General features: G+C 33.4%; 1 protein-coding gene across 1 annotated transcript in view; it reads right to left on the reverse strand.

Annotated features, from left to right (window-relative positions):
• Positions 1–11,110, reverse strand: part of LOC144442277 (uncharacterized) — a 113,496-nt gene extending 102,386 nt beyond the window's left edge. The window contains exon 1 of the mRNA XM_078131579.1: positions 10,569–11,110. Coding sequence (XP_077987705.1) covers positions 10,569–10,640 — 72 coding nt within the window. The 5' untranslated portion in view covers positions 10,641–11,110. The remainder of the gene's footprint in view (positions 1–10,568) is intronic.
• Between the last annotated feature and the right edge of the window lie 6,228 nt (positions 11,111–17,338).

The following is a 17,338-nucleotide window of genomic DNA, read 5'->3' on the forward strand; positions in this document are numbered from 1 at the left end:
GCACACTAGAGTCAGCTGAGCAAAATTTCACTCGTGACAATTTGCTCACGCCAATTCCTCTCGTATGCGGGCACATTTTCATGAGATTTTGGTCATTCGTGGCTGTGAGCCAAATATCTAGCATGTTTTTTTAAAATAATTTTGCCAACGAGTGATTTTTTTCTTCATGTGTGTGCTGACTGTGAGCATTCTGCTAACGACTTTCTGTTAAGAGCACATGGCGATGAAGTAAGTACAAAATGTTTGTGCCCAGTCTAAAATACAGGTGAATAACTTCTACATCAATAACAACTGTATTTTCATGGTTTTAGAAGACAAACATGTCGATATTTGACCTAATACCTGTGGCTATTCTCTCAGAAGGAATAGTCAACAAGACATCGGTTATTGTGTCACAGCATGAGATAGTTATCTTCTCATTTGGTATAGTTTTGTGACTATTCCCACTCAGTAAAGCAATGGCTACAGGTATTTTGGCTAAAAATCGACACGTTTGTCGATTTTTTTGCTCTAGTGTGTGCCTGGCTTAATTTTCACTAATTTCCATACTGATTATTTTAGTAGTGCCATTTTAGTCACTACTTTTTTCTGCATTCCCCCCCCCCCCCCCCCACCCAGCGAAATGAGTGTAAATAAGTCTTAAGCTAAAAAGTCCAGGTATATTTATTTTGTTTTATCAGACTATGTAGACATTCTAGTACATACATGTAGTATGACAGAATATGTAATTCATATGCATTTGAATTATAAATGTTGACCACACCCTTATATTATAGTTCATACAACATTGTATGGTCACAGCGCTTTCATCACATTGTCAACATACCAATAACATTTGGAAAATATAACCAAATATTTTGATCTACATCAATATTTACCATAAATTTGTCATTCCACTTTTTATTATATCAACTTCCCAGTGAACAATTAATAACTGCATAATAAATTAATATGTTCCCCACAATTAATGATTTGGTTTCCTATAAATATAAATAATTTAAAAAACAAACAAATGCACAATGCACAAATATCAGATTGAATATCCTAGTATCACATGGAATGCACAAATATCAGATGGACTGCCAAAATATCACATGAGATACCCAAATATCAGATGGAATATCCTAATATCAAATGGAAATCACAAATATCAGATGGAATATGTCCAAAATATCATATGGGATTCCCTAATATCAGATGAAATACCCTAATCTCAGAGTAACACCCAAATATGAAATGGAATACATGTACCCATATACCAGACAGATTACCCAAATACCAGATGGAATACCCACATACCAGATAGAAGAATACCCACATACCAGATGGAATACCCAAATACCAGATGGAATACCCACATACCAGATAGAATACCCAAATACCAGATAGAATACCCACATACCAGATGGAATACCAACATACCAGATAGAATACCCAAATACCAGATGGAATACCCACATACCAGATGGAATACCCACATACCAGATAGAATACCCACAGAATACCCAAATACCAGATAGAATACCCACATACCATATAGAATACCCATATATCAGATAGAATACCCACATACCAGTTAGAATACCCAAATATCACATAGAATACCCACATACCAGATAGAATATCCATATACTAGATAGCATACCCATATACCAGATAGAATACTGAAACGCCACATAGAATACCCAAATACCAGATAGAATACCCAAATACCACATAGAATACCCAAATACCAGATGGAATACCCAAATACCACATAGAATACCCAAATACCAGATGGAATACCCAAATACCACATAGAATACCCAAATACCAGATAGAATACCCAAATACCACATAGAATACCCAAATACCAGATGGAATACCCAAATACCACATAGAATACCCAAATACCAGATGGAATACCCAAATACCACATAGAATACCCAAATACCAGATAGAATACCCACATACCAGATAGAATACCCAAATATCACATAGAATACCCACATACCAGATAGAATATCCATATACTAGATAGCATACCCATATACCAGATAGAATACCAAAACGCCACATAGAATACCCAAATACCACATAGAATACCCAAATACCACATAGAATACCCATATACCAGATGGAATACCCACATACCAGATAGAATACCCAAATACCAGATAGAATACCCAAATACCACATAGAATACCCATATACCAGATGGAATACCCAAATACCACATAGAATACCCAAATACCACATAGAATACCCAAATACCACATAGAATACCCACATACCAGATAGAATACCCACATACCAGATAGAATACCCAAATACCACATAGAATACCCATATACCAGATGGAATACCCAAATACCACATAGAATACCCAAATACCAGATAGAATACCCAAATACCACATAGAATACCCAAATACAAGAAGGGTAATATCTGGTAAAACATACTGTGAGCTTCTGACCTATTTAAATTCTAATGTATTAGAAATGTTGACCACACCCATACAAATAATTCATACAGCTTTTCACTGCCTATAGTAAATGAATACTAGTTAAAGTTAATCCCATTGTTATGTCAGCTCTCCGAGTAGCTATAGTATACAATACTGGGAAAGCATTTCATTTTAATAATTTCTATTAAATTTAATTGAATAATTAAAAATTAAAATCCAGCTGAAGGATATTATTGACTTTCAAAACAAAATTTTTATCATTATCATTATTTTATTAATAATTTGCCATTAATTTATTTCAATTTAGTAATTTGTTATTTTCTTAACATTTGATGGTATTCTAACTGAAGGATAAATTAGTATTCACAACTTTCAAAATATCTCTATCATCGACATTATTTTGTTATAAAACAGTTTAAAAACCTACATACAATATTGGGAAAATGTATTGATTTTATCATTCATTATCAGTAGTTCCCTAGCTATGATACAATCAACTGTTCTATCGATACCAGAAGACAATTGTGATATCATAGAAGGCATGCATTTACATCAGCTTTATACTAGAATAGTTTAATCAAGGTTTTAGTTTTATGTAAGTAGTTTTCCTTAGTAAAAAGTTTATGAACTCTGTGTCACTTTAATTTCTTCTGAGGAAAAATTCTACACATCACTATATACTCAGTGTCGTGATATAAATTTGAAAAATGATATTACTACAATATCCTGTTTGTCTGTCTCCAGAGAAGTACCCCAGGTATGTCCATCTGATATACTATTTTATATGATATGATTTATTATTTACAGGTACATGACATGAAAACTTATAATCACACAGTTGTTGAATGTAATGTTTAAAAATCTCATGAGGACGTGTGCTGAGTAACAACTATTTGCCGCATTTGATGTTTTAGTCTCACTACTCTGTACTAGGCTTAGGGATGATCGCACAATGTCACATAAGCTCAATAAACAAACTTTGTTCATTTAGGCCAAATCCTCCTCCCTCCCACTACATAAAGTTCACAAGTGTGACAGTAGATCGATCTACAAACATTTACCATCCGTATCTTATATGTTTTTTGCTGAAAGTGATTATAGTTAAAATCTAACTGACCTGCAGAGACTTCTCACTTCAATTTCTTTCAATATAGGCAAATAGAAAACTAATACAAATTCCCTCATTTGATACTGGGGTTATGAAATCTGACACAAATCTAGTAAATTAAATTTTAACGTTCAACGCATAAAATGCATGGTGGAATCAAAATGAGTTTGAAATGTCACGGCAATTATGGTATTTTGATGTGTAATGTACAACTCTGACTGACATATTTTTTATTGGTCTTGGGTGAAATCAAATGATTTATTAATTTTTCAATGTCATAACATTTATTAGCAAAATAATGGAAAAATAAAAATTGTAAAAGATATTGGCTAGATGAATAAAACCTGATTTTGCAGTAAACAGACATATATTGGACTATAAAAATGAGCTTAATAACAGACTCAGATGTGATGATTTTAATAACTGTTTATCTTAAATATTGCATATAATATGTTTATACCTATTAAGCTATATACAGGTTTGTAAGTTTCGTCACCATGTTCTCTGATTCTTGATTTAAACATGAAAATTTTTGCAAGAATGAAATTTAAAAAAAAAAAAAAAATTAAAATTAAAGAATTGTTACCTGAAATTATTTTTGACTGCATTATTTCAATGTTGTCATGTGTTCTGAATAATGGGTCAGTTTCTTGACAAGACTGAAGTATGCAGTCAAAAATTTCAGGTACTAATGTTTTTCAACTTTGTATTTGGAAGATTTCAATATGTACATATATTTTGACAGACTGTCGACATACTGTCGCTTGTTATTTGAAATTTAAATTTATCTATAGAGAGATAGTGCTTCGATCACTCAAATGTCCATACAATTATATCAATATTATACAAATTCTAAAAAAAGAAGCAGAAGTAACTGTCAACAGTCGAACTTCACATCACACCACGATATAAGGGATATATGGATAAAAAAAAGTAGACACAATATTCTATCCCTTGATCCTCACCACTGTGTGGCTGTTCATTATCCCTCTCATTGCAACTCTCATTAGATTAGATTAGATTAGATGGGATGAGATGAGATGAGATGAGAATACACTACATTAGATTATTTCCATAAATCAACAAAATCAAGCGAACAACTATTGTTCGATATATTACCTACAAAGTCACAGACTTATTTCCAGTGAGGTCCATACAATGATTCAAGATAGTGGTGAGATTAACACAAGCATCCACAACATAATATTTGGAAACCTCAACACTCAAGATGTAATATGAGGTACAAACATGCTGTACTTTCACTTTGTCACCAATTGTCACCATTGCATGGCTGATCGCTGTCATTGTGAGCGCATGACTTTCCAAATCACCCCAAGCCACCACCATCTACAAACACAAGTAATGTTTTCAGACTAAGACAGCTAACTACTTCCTCAGATATAAATAGGTGATGGATTTCCTGGCATTTCCTACACCCTGAATTCATTAATTCCTGCAACAATTAAGTCATCAATAACTTTTACACACACGTTTAATAGGGACATTTCTTAGAAACCTAGTAGCATGCACTTACAGATCCATCTCCAAATACTCCCGGACAAACCACATTTGACCAGTATAATCCATCATATCATACATCCCACAGTAAAAACTGAAAGAACTCATTAATCATGGAAGAAGTGCATATTACTTATTATGAACAATTTCTATGTAATCTCCTAAAAGGATTCTTTTTAATGCCACAGAATTTAATTTCAGTCACTCGTTGATGCAAATTTAATCAAAACCTCATCTCTCCAACACAGGCTGACAAATATGTATCAATATATAAAAGAAGTGATCTCAATATCTATAATTGGACTTATGAAATAGGTGTATTCAATAACCAACTGCAATTATTGTAAAATGTTACCTCAGGTTTCAATTTTCATATTCTTGTCCAAATTTCAGTAAAGTGATTTCAATTATTGTACGTATATCACTCTAAGAGATTTCCAGATGATGCAGTCCCGGAAGGGTAAATTCTGTGGAGTCATCTTTGCATTCAACCATCACAGTTTATTCACATTTTCAACTTTTCTACCTCTGAATAGTAATCATCCCAATCTATTTACATACGTATTGCTTTCGGAAGCATGTATTTTCTCACTGTCATAGCTGACACTTCTACACTTTGTAAATCCATACTTTGGAAGTGTGTTCTCAGCTATGATTAGACAATGACTGCTTCTACCATTGAATCGATCCTCTCTGTAAAACCCATATTTTGGAAGTGTGTTCTCTTTTATAGAACCCCCACTCCATAAAACCCATATTTTGGAAGTGTGTTCTCAGCTATGATTAGACAATGGCTGCTTCTACCATTGAATCGATCCTCTCTGTAAAACCCATATTTTGGAAGTGTGTTCTCTACCATTGAACCCCCACTCCATAAAACCCATATTTTGGAAATGTGTTAATTCTCAGCTATGATTAGACAATGGCTGCTAAGCTTCTACCATTAAATCTCCTCTCTGTATATAAAAAATCCATATTTTGGAAGTGTGTTCTCAGCTACGATTATAGACAATGGCTGCTTCTACCATTGAATCTCCTCTCTGTATATAAAAAACCCATATTTTGGAAGTGTGTTGTCAACTATGGCTGCTTCTACCATTGAATCTCCTCTGTAAAATACATACTTCAGCCACAAAGATTATGCATTATTTTAGTAAACAATCAATATACTAGTATCCAATTTCAAAATAAATCTTTTTTTTTCAACTTTACCTGTTTTAATAGATGTAGTTCTTTATTTCATTTAACATTTCATACATTTTTTTATTAATTTATTTCACATTTCTTGCATCTCTATCTTTATTTTAACTATAATCATTTTTAACTCCACACTTGTGATTTACCTTTTGTCATTAAAGTACAAATTCTTATCATTACATATTAAAATTTCTATTCAGAATTTAAAATAAATTTGGAAACCAAAAGAATTTCAGGTTTTGTGAAAATTTTAGCTTCGCTTTCAAAAATAATTTGATACTGTGAGTAGAACTTTTTGTTTGTAACTATGAACATTCACTCTTGGAAATGTTATCATCTTTGTCTGAAAAACTGTCAAAATATAAATATTAACAATATTATATGTTTATTTATTAATAACATTTTCCAAATTTGGACATACATCAAGGAATCATATACCATTAAACCTTCCTCTGTAGGTTGTAAACCTGATCCAGTAAAACCGTAAGGAAACTAAAACCTGCTACAAACGTCTGTCTCATACTTTATTTATGATCTAGTAAATCCCAAATGCATTGCATATAGTATCATTAAAAGTAGACAGAGTGAAACTGATATTGAACTAGATTTGTTACAACTAGTATTATGCACACACAGAAAAAAACATACCCACAATTTTTAAGCTTACAAATACAAGCGTCATTCAGATTATGAATATGTGTGAATGGGGCTCTCTCTGTGTGCTGAGTATGTATTGTCTATTGTTATTCAAATTTATGCAAATGTAGTTGTTATGCCCTGTTTGATGTATGATGATGGTGGTGCACCATATTGGCCAATGTACACAACTGTTGTACTTACATTAATATACATCTATTGTGTAATTTGCCACTGACCTTGTGATATTTCAATACTCATTCAACTATGGGTTACAGAAATCCACATCAGTTCATAATGTGAAATGCTAAATTATTCTCACACAAACAAAGATATGTTTTATTTGTCCTTCTTTTCAACCTATTTTAATACATGCACATTAATGCATACATTTACAAAAATAGCTACAACTATATTTGAATAAAAAACCAGGAAACACCCTTTATCACAGTTATGTATATACACAGATATATCGGGTTATTTACTGAAAGAAATAAAATCAGAAATTCATCTAAAATTAATTTTTTTATCTGAAAACAATGTAACTTAGCAGGCCTGATAAATTTGTAATACCTTTATAATTCCATTTTTTGAGTCAAGCACATGTAGATATATATAGTTACGTATTTGTAGTGACAAATTGGAAAGCATTACATTTGTTTATCCACAAATAGTTCAAAGTATCAGTACGGGTACAAACACTAATGTCTCAGTCATGGTGATGGTGAGACAGATGCCGACGTACCCTCTATTTCAAAGCCAATTTACCTGCAACTGACACACCAAAATTTGGTGTTCCCCAATGTGGAGACTCAAGAAATCACAATAATAAAATTTGGATTATATATTGTCATTAAAAGGCACACTCATGGACCGAGGGTTTCATTCACATGACTTTCATCTGAAAACCAAACAGAAGTTGGGTTTTCAGTGCCTAGAAATAGATATTCTAAGAGCTCAAAAATGACCAAAAATCAATAATAAAGTTGATATAAACAAAATGTTTTGTTTTCTATTGTGTTGTTTTTCTCACCATTGAGACAATGGAACAAAAGCTTGCACATAGTAAAAAAAACAAAATCAAGAAAATTGTTTTATCAATATACTTATTAAATATAACATCAGCCTATTTCATTGTAGTGTTCTTTTAATATCTTTATTACACTTACTTTTGTATGTACCCAAATAAAATTGTCAATTTTCTATATGGTTGTAATAAAGTTATATCTTATCGTATCTCATATATGTATATAGTACATAGTTCAAACTGTAGGCATATCGATTCAAAATACAGACTGGTACATTACTCTGTTCACGATTACATGTAACTATCAATTCATGTCAACATATTCTATGCCTATTCTATGACTGAGAAAACCAAGGTAACAAAAAAAAGTTGTCACATTTTCTCAGTTCCTGAAAAACAGGAAAATCCATGGAAGATAGCTACTACTTTCCGTCAGAACGGAATATAATAAAGTATCCTTACACTAGATTAGACTACAACATGATCAGACCTAACACTTCTAACATTTTCCTTACATGTCAACCTGTCTCCTGTTAACCACCATTACTGCATAGATTGATAGCCCTACATACCATGACACCTTGTAAAGGTGCAAACTGTACATTTAGCACTCTCGCGGCAAAATGATTTATGAATGTAGGAATTCAGCTATTCTCTAATTGCCTTTGAAACACTCCATGGCCCATTTTCATCAATCTTAGGAAAGTAGGACTAAATATAACTTTGGAACAACAAACACTGAATGACCTTTGTTGTGATATACTACTGGATCCATGTAGTTTGCAGACCATATATGGCACTTATTTTCTACTAGTCACGGGGATTTGAAGACAAAAACAGAGATGAGAAAGGAATATTGAGATTTTGAGATCTAGGGATATAGAGACTACACATGGTTCATGTTACAAAAAGTAGTGTTGTTGATTATGTTTTGTATGCCGTGTATGTAAGAATAAATTTTGTGGGCTTAAAATACATATTTTTTTTCTATATTGTATTTTCTTTTCTATTTTGTATATTATCTGCATCAATCAATTAATCAATCAATCTGTCTATCTATCTACACACATACATGCATGCACACACACATACATATATATATATGCATATAAGTATAAGTGTCTCGTTGGAGAGAACTGCCGATAACATCCTAACATCCTAATCGATAATATCCTTATAACATTGCATTAAGGCTATATATATATATATATATATATATATATATATATATATATATATATATATATATATATATAAGATGCAGTCAGGTGATGATCATTATATTTCAGAATAGTTTTATTGATTATCAAAATACTCTAGATATCAATTTGACTTTATTTGGTTTAAGTGAACATTACACATCTATAAACAAGGTGTCAAAAAGTCAATATTTAATGTGTATTTTATGAATATCATTGTTATACACAGTGATTTCACAACAATATAAAATGAAAATTAAGACTGCTAATAATTAATATTGAAAATGACAAGGATATGAATGAAAAACATTAAAATTTAAGATCTTTTCAAAATATAAATTTAAAAAGAAAAATATTAATCAAGGAGGCTGATTATGAAAACATAAATTATTAAAATCAAAGATTTTTTAAAAAGTTATTCAAATAAAAGTAAAGGGATTTTTATGTAATATAAATTAATAAATCTAAGATATTTTTTTTAAGTTATTCAAATACAAAAGAAAAGGAAAAATATTGACCAAAGGAGGCTGACCAAGGGAGAAAGACAGAGGTAATGTGTCACTACACAAACTTGGAGATATACAACTTCAGCCATAACTAGTATACACCATGAAGTTGATTCAGTGCCAACTCTCTCCATGTATGTAGACTGTGCTGTTCGAAGGAATGTGATAAACACACACCTCCATGCATCAAAGGAAATCCATGCACAAATGAACATACTGTTCCAACCGATCATTTCCTGACATTTTTTAGATGATACACACACAAAAAGTGTTAGACACTGGAAAAAGACAAGAATACTGTGTCATCATCATATAGACACGACTTTTAGCATTGCCATGACAACCATAAAAGGAACAACAGCCATTAGCAAAGCACGAATGCAATAATTATTCTCCTAGTTACCAACTCAAAAGATATTTGTAATTTGTTTCTCATTCATATAAATCATATCATCTGATAAAAAGTTCGATTTTTAACATTAAAGTCATACTCATACTGACGTGCAACTGGCGGACTTGTATTTTGTGTGTAACTCTGTTTAGACGTACGGTGTACTCTCCCTTGTCGACAAAAACGACGACTCTGTACTATACGTATACCTTTACGACCTTCTATTTATCGCAAACATCTTGCTTCGCAAAGAAAAAGTGAAACTTTAGTTATGGTCGGCCTAAGAAAGCTTTTAATATACTACAACGCTTTTCTCCTGCCGAATAGGAGAGTTTATCAACTCGCCCACCTCCGCTTCTAATTCTCCATCATTTCGTTCGCACGTACGCGTTTTCCGTTCAGTTTATTTATTTATTTTATAGTTCATTCTTGTCATTTACTCTTGCCTCGCCACCTTTGGACGTGCTTTGTAAGCTTGTGTCGAAATAAAGCTAAACAAGCTGGGGAAAAAATTGAAAAAAAAAGTGTGGAAAGACATACCTCGTCCTGGGTCGTCTGCACTGCAACAATATACAGCGAGAGCAACCACGTCGTTACACAAAGTAACATCATCTTTCCAAACTCGCGATAGGAGGGTACACGGCTCCTGTCTGTAAATTGGAAATCTCCCTCAGTAGCTTCCTAAAACCGCTGGCAATCTTTGTACACTTGAATGATCCGTATTATGGACACACCTCAGCTGCGATGAGTCAGTCACTATGTTTCTGTGCGAATAAACTAGCCGTGCATTCGAGATCACGATCGTGACTACAGCTTCGTTTGAATGGATCGACACGCGGCCGTCTGTACACTATATATGAACGGATGGATGGATGGATGAATGGATGGATGCAGAAAAGACGTGGACGGTGATGGTGATGGGAAAGAAAAATGATTGGCTTTCGGGCAAATATCGTCTTAACTTCTTCAGGGGTGATACAATTTAACAGCGAAAATATTTAACGTCCCAAAAAAGCTGTCGGCATCACGTAATTCCCAAATACACGGAGAGCAGCGTTTTCACACTTACGGCCACACCGCCATTTTCCTCATGATGTATTGTGACTTATTGAAAGTACCAAGGGACCACCGTCGGGTGTTTCGACATCGTAATTTTATCAATATCTCATCGAAAGTCTGATACTTATTAATTTTTAAATTATTGAAAAGGTTTACTGCCTCAGTCGAAAAAGACGTGTGAATATCAACAAAAGCTTTGATCCAGCGACTACTGTCCTGTGATATTACGCCTGAATTAGGGGAGGGCAGCAGTAGATAGAACAGCGGGAGAAAGTGAACATCTGCGGGCACCTGTTGACTGGCCGGATGATGTGCCACACTCATAGATGGTTTTGTGAGAATGCCATATGCATGTAGACAAAACCAGAGGAAATAGTTGGGAATTGCTTTTGCTTCATGTATTTGAGAAAGCTCTGTAACTTGGAGCTCACGGAAAGTTACCTTTGTTGAATGAACAGTTTTGTCTGGCATGGCAAAATAAACGTACGGTAATTTCACCATAACAAGTTATACACAGCGCTAGTGCCACCACTATGCGGTCCATGAACATACAGAAAATTGAGATGTGATAAATTTATATTTGATAATTCCGTGGATACGCAAGTGAAGTGTTTACTACCATGATAATTACAAACCCCAAATGTATAACGCTTGTCAACTATTGAATCAATTTATTTCTTTCAATTATATCACTATGTATTAAAGAAACACTGCAGTAATTGCATTAATTAAGTATCGATGGCAAAGTAAATAGCACACTTTTGATCATTCATTTGCAGGTTTATATGATACCATTGTAAGCTGATATTTAATGTCAGTTTTGTTTGAGAAGTACTTGCTCATGTTAGATATGCTACATACTAGATGTAGTCAGTTTACTATGCTAATGTGTTACTATCATATCATAGCTGTCATATGAGAAATTTACAGCTACTGGAGTCAGTCAGCCATAAGCAGGCTATACTCGGGGGGGGGGGGGGGTACTCCCCTTATTTGAGAAATATGTATATTTGCCACCCTTAGGGGTGTGTTTTCTAGCCCTTTGGTCTAAAATGGGGTGTTTTTTCGAGCTGAAGAGTCTAAAATGGGGTCCACTTGGCATTAATTTTTTGCTTGGTCTAAAATGTGGTTCATTGTCCTTTACCAAATCATAACTGCCATTAATTGTCCCAAGATGTTGCCTCCTAAGGAAAATGTATTTAGGTCTAAACTTTCATCTTTTAAAAAACCTGTAATGGTCTAAAATGGGGTATTGCGTTTTGGTCAAAGTGGGTCTAAAATGGGGCTGGGGTTTCCAGCACTGGCCCTGGGGCTATACTAACTGACAACCTCTACATTAAACAAAAAACATTGGAGAATACTTTAATTATCTTAAGAGTTGATGATGATGGAATAGCCATGTCCAGATGATAGTTCTTATCACCTCTCACAATAGTTACATTTAGTTTGTCCCACACATCAGTTGTTTTTTATCAGAATTTCTCATCTCATGCCATATCTTCCATCTTTTGGGGGACCACTCTCAAATTCAGCAGGGAAACTACTCACGATTGAAATAATTGCGAGAATGAAAGCAGCATAATTGTATTTCTATATTTTAAACTAGCGAGTACTTAGATTTCACATTAGAATAGACAACGATTAATTACATTATCATGGCAGTTACTTTGTCATCATTGTCAACAACTCCACCAATACAATTCTTGGTACCTGAAACAGATATTACTGTGTAGGTGCATCATAAAAAATAACGAACCTTCAATTTCTTGGTTAACATAACTTCCACTCCAAGAGTTTCACATGCATTACTATAGGCACAAGTGAGAATAAGTCAACCTTCTTGTGCTATTTTGATCCTCTTGCATGAGATTAAATGTTATTGTACATACCCAATAAGTAGGAGTTACCAGTTAGGATTAGTAAGGGGATGGGATAGTATTACAATTTTCATGAACGGATGAAAGAATCGAAATATTAATATGGTTCACAAGAATATACATACATTCCAATTTAGGGTTAGTGAGGGACAGGATCTGATAGTTTCATAACTTTCAGGAAGAGATGAAAAAAATCGAAATATTGATCTGGTTCATTTTACTTTTACATTGTGATAGTTTTTATAAGTTGTTAATGTCCTTCTTTGTTTAAATTTCATCTTGGATATTAGATTTTAACAGTTTTTAAGGTCTCTCTGTTTTATGTCGGACATTTTTACAGTTTAACCCTTCGTGATGCTTTTTCTTTTTTTAGTGCTGTAAAGCGCATTGATGCTGTTGCGTAATGCGCTCTGATAAAAATGTATTATTATTATTATTATTATTATTATTCACAAGAATATACACACATTCCAATATCAGGTTAAGATTAGATAAAGGACAGGATCCGATAGTATCACAACTTTCATGAACTCAAGGTAATAAATGTGGCTATTCAGCTGAGATGAAATAATCTGAGTCAAAGTCAGTGCTACTGTACATCATGGAAATGTGGTGGTTGTGTTTACTTCCAATTTCTGAATGGTTATAAGACATTTACATGTGTACATATCAACAGGTATTTAAAAAAAAATACAGAGATGAAACTTTTTGTTAAATATCATGATGAACTTACAAGGTAAAAATTGTAGTCAATATAAAAGATATACATGCATGAATCAAAATGCAGTTAACAGACAAAATCTTATATTTTTTTTGTAAGACAATGTTGCACTATTCAGATTTTGATTTCTCAACTAGTCCTTTTGAGGGCGCTGACACTAAGAATATCATATGGCTGAGGATTGGGTATTTATTTTGGATTTTTAAATCATAAAACATTTTTATCATGGCTCCCTACTTGAAAAATCAATGTGAAACAACATAGACTAAGTCTGTGTTTGTAACTCTATACCTTGCAAAAACCTATTTAAAAAATGTAAAAAGTTTGTTATCGTACGTACTATATAACAAAGAATTTACATTTTTATTAATCTTTTGAAATGTATCGAGTTACAAACACAGACTTGATTTGTCAAGTAGGAAGCCATGATAAAAAAAAAATTTCATCAATTAATAATCCAAAATAAATACCCAATCCTCATCCATATGGCCTTAACACATCACATCACACACAATACTTGTTGTGGGCTAGACTCAATAAACATACCAAGATAAATGTTCCACTTTGAAATTCAAGATATTAAATGAAATACTCTCACAATACAGTGATTTGTTAAGTTGAAAACACATTTAAAACCTGCATTCATCCAAATTTTGATAGTGAAGTCTGATAAAAGTACTGTGGGGTAAACATACTCTGCTAAATTCTAAGTAGCATACCCGTGTATGGTCTTGTGACTACACAGCGCCCTCATACATTATTGATACTGATCCTTTGTTTTTGCTTCAACATGACAAAATTCCAACAATTAATGTTTTCTTTCTCATAGTACTAATTCATACACTCTTTCAAACTGTTTGATATATCTCTGAAACTTTCTTTTCAAGAGAGTTTTATCATCAAAACTGGGTTGCCTCATGAAGCCAACGTCCTACTTTATTTCATTCCTTCTTTTTCACAATTTACTAAGTATGATAATTGTCAGAACAATTTCACACAAAAAAGGCAAAATATTTCAGAGTGTCAAGGAAAAATTTCAACTCTACTTTGCCAGAATGGATTTAAAATTACAATTACACATTGAAAACATTTTTGATATATAATTGTTTTGGGGTTTTTGAATTTGGCAAGTCTGTATAGGTATGGAAGTAGAAAGAATCAATCTCCATGATTTATTTCATTTCTAATCTATCAATAAACTTTTTCATCACAATTTAAAATATTCATGATGTAATTTTTGTTTAAGATTGACCTACAACAATAGAAGATGAACTCTTAACAAGCTAACACAGACACAAACTAAACCTGATATTGCCACATGTTGAAATCAGCTATCAACAGAAGTTCATTTTATTACACTCACACTTGCGTGGTGTCTCTGATAAGAGAGTTTTCTCAAGTGGTTGCACATTTAACCTCATTCAGTGTTTACACTATCCTGACAAGCAGGTGATTACATCCACATAACCATGGCACTTCTATCAGCCACTTGCGTAATCAACCAGTCTACAAGCAGTTTTAGTTTGTATCTATCTTAAGTTGTTGATAGGATGACACCTCCGGCAGTCTGGAGACTAAAATTATTCATTCCATTAAACTGTCATCCAGGTATGTTTCTTAATCCAACCACTAGGGGGAGCTATTCATGGAGAGTTCTATGGCTTATAGTGAACCCTAGACTGTTGACAGTTGCTCGCGCCTTTTTTCCTACATTTTATCTAAACTTAAGTCATCGCCATGCTCCGATCCGGCACAACACTACTATAATTGCATACTGATATCGAGAACCGAAGGCCCAAGCCCTCGATATCAGTATGCGATTATAGTAGTATCGCGCCGGATCGGAGCGCGGCAACGACTTAAGTTTAGATAAAACATAGGAAAAAAGGCGCAAGTGACTGTCGACAGTCTAAGTGAACCCATGACAAAATTGTTCCCCAACACAGCAATAACTGATACACCCTCCATATCACACACTCAAAACTATATTTCAAATTGACTCTGCACTAATCAAATTTCAAAATGTACAGTGTAATTTAAGAGTGGCTTGAAAGATAAAATAGAACAAAACATGACAGAGTTCAAGAAACTTTTTAATTAAATTATTGGTTATCATAAATAGATGAATTTCTAGAGTCTACTTTAAGATATCAAATACAAAAAACAAGAATAACACAGATACATGAAATTGATGATACAAATAAGTGAATGACAAGTTGAACCACAGTACTGGTACAAGTTCTAAATTTAATGATGGGAAAAATTAGTACTTCTAACACCCAAGTAAAGCATTTCTAGCATTCATATCAAGTGTAAAATAACAACTGCTTTGATTAGACTATTAGCATGTGACCTTCCTAATGTAGTCAGTTTGTAAACAATAATGTCAGCTATTAATCAGTCAACTGATTACTATGTGGTGGATGATAGTGCCACAACAGTGACGTTGCACAGCTAACATTGTTTACACTCTAGTCAATGACTATTTACTTACTTTAGACTGCTAACATTGTTTACACTCTAGTCAATGACTATTTACTTGCTTTGCACTGCTAGCATTGTTTACACTCTAGTCAATGACTATTTACTTACTTTGCACTGCTAGCATTGTTTACACTCTAGTCAAAGACTATTTACTTACTTTGCACAGTGAGCATTGTTTACACTCTAGTCAAAGATTATTACATGTACTTACTTTGCACTGCTAGCATTGTTTACTCTCTAGTCAATGACTATTTACTTGCTCTGCACAGCTAGCATTGTTTACAGATTGATTCAAGACACATGTAATGTATACTGGGACAATTGAAACATACATTTACACTTGATATGAACACTATAAATAACTGTAACATACAGGGCAAATGCATTTCTTGATTATTACAGGTTGTACACAACATTTGAGTTGTTAGTATAATATCATTTGAAACGCTCAGTTTTGTGTTTGAAAATATGTACTTCTAAAGTCTTACTTGATGTACACTAAAGTTGAAGGTTTAATTTACACTGCATTGCTTTTTTGGACACAAATTCGATCTATTTGGCAAATGTTTCTATGATTTGGAAGAAAAACACATATTTAGCATTCTAGATTCATCAGTGTAGGCTGCCATAAAGTGATTTTACCCTAAAAAATAATGTATGACAAATCCAAAACAAACACAAGACTGAACATTAGGTATAATTGTATACTTTTTACAGAACATCTCAGATATTGTGTATAGTGATTTTTTTTTCCAAGAAGTCGGGCAAAACACTTTCTAACTAAAAATACATTGTATTTTTGAAAAGTATACTAGCCTGCTGTGATGCGAAGAAAATGAAGAAAAATGATATCACTGGTCTTGTAAAAAAAACAAATAAACAACACAATATAGCAGTAACCATGTCAACACAAATAATACCAAACCATAGCTACATCACACACGAGTATGGACATGAACTGCCACCAAACACAAGTGAGTTGGGACAACCACTGTCACCAACCACAAGTGAGATGGGAACTGGCACAACCACAAATGAGTTGGGACAACCACTGTCACCAACCACAAGTGAGGTGGGAACTGGCACAACCACAAGTGAGTTGGGACAACCACTGTCACCAACCACAAGTGAGTTGGGACAACCACTGTCACCAACCACAAGTGAGTTGG

This window comes from Glandiceps talaboti, chromosome 11 (genome assembly GCF_964340395.1).
Source record: "Glandiceps talaboti chromosome 11, keGlaTala1.1, whole genome shotgun sequence".
NCBI classification, from domain to species: domain Eukaryota; kingdom Metazoa; phylum Hemichordata; class Enteropneusta; family Spengelidae; genus Glandiceps; species Glandiceps talaboti.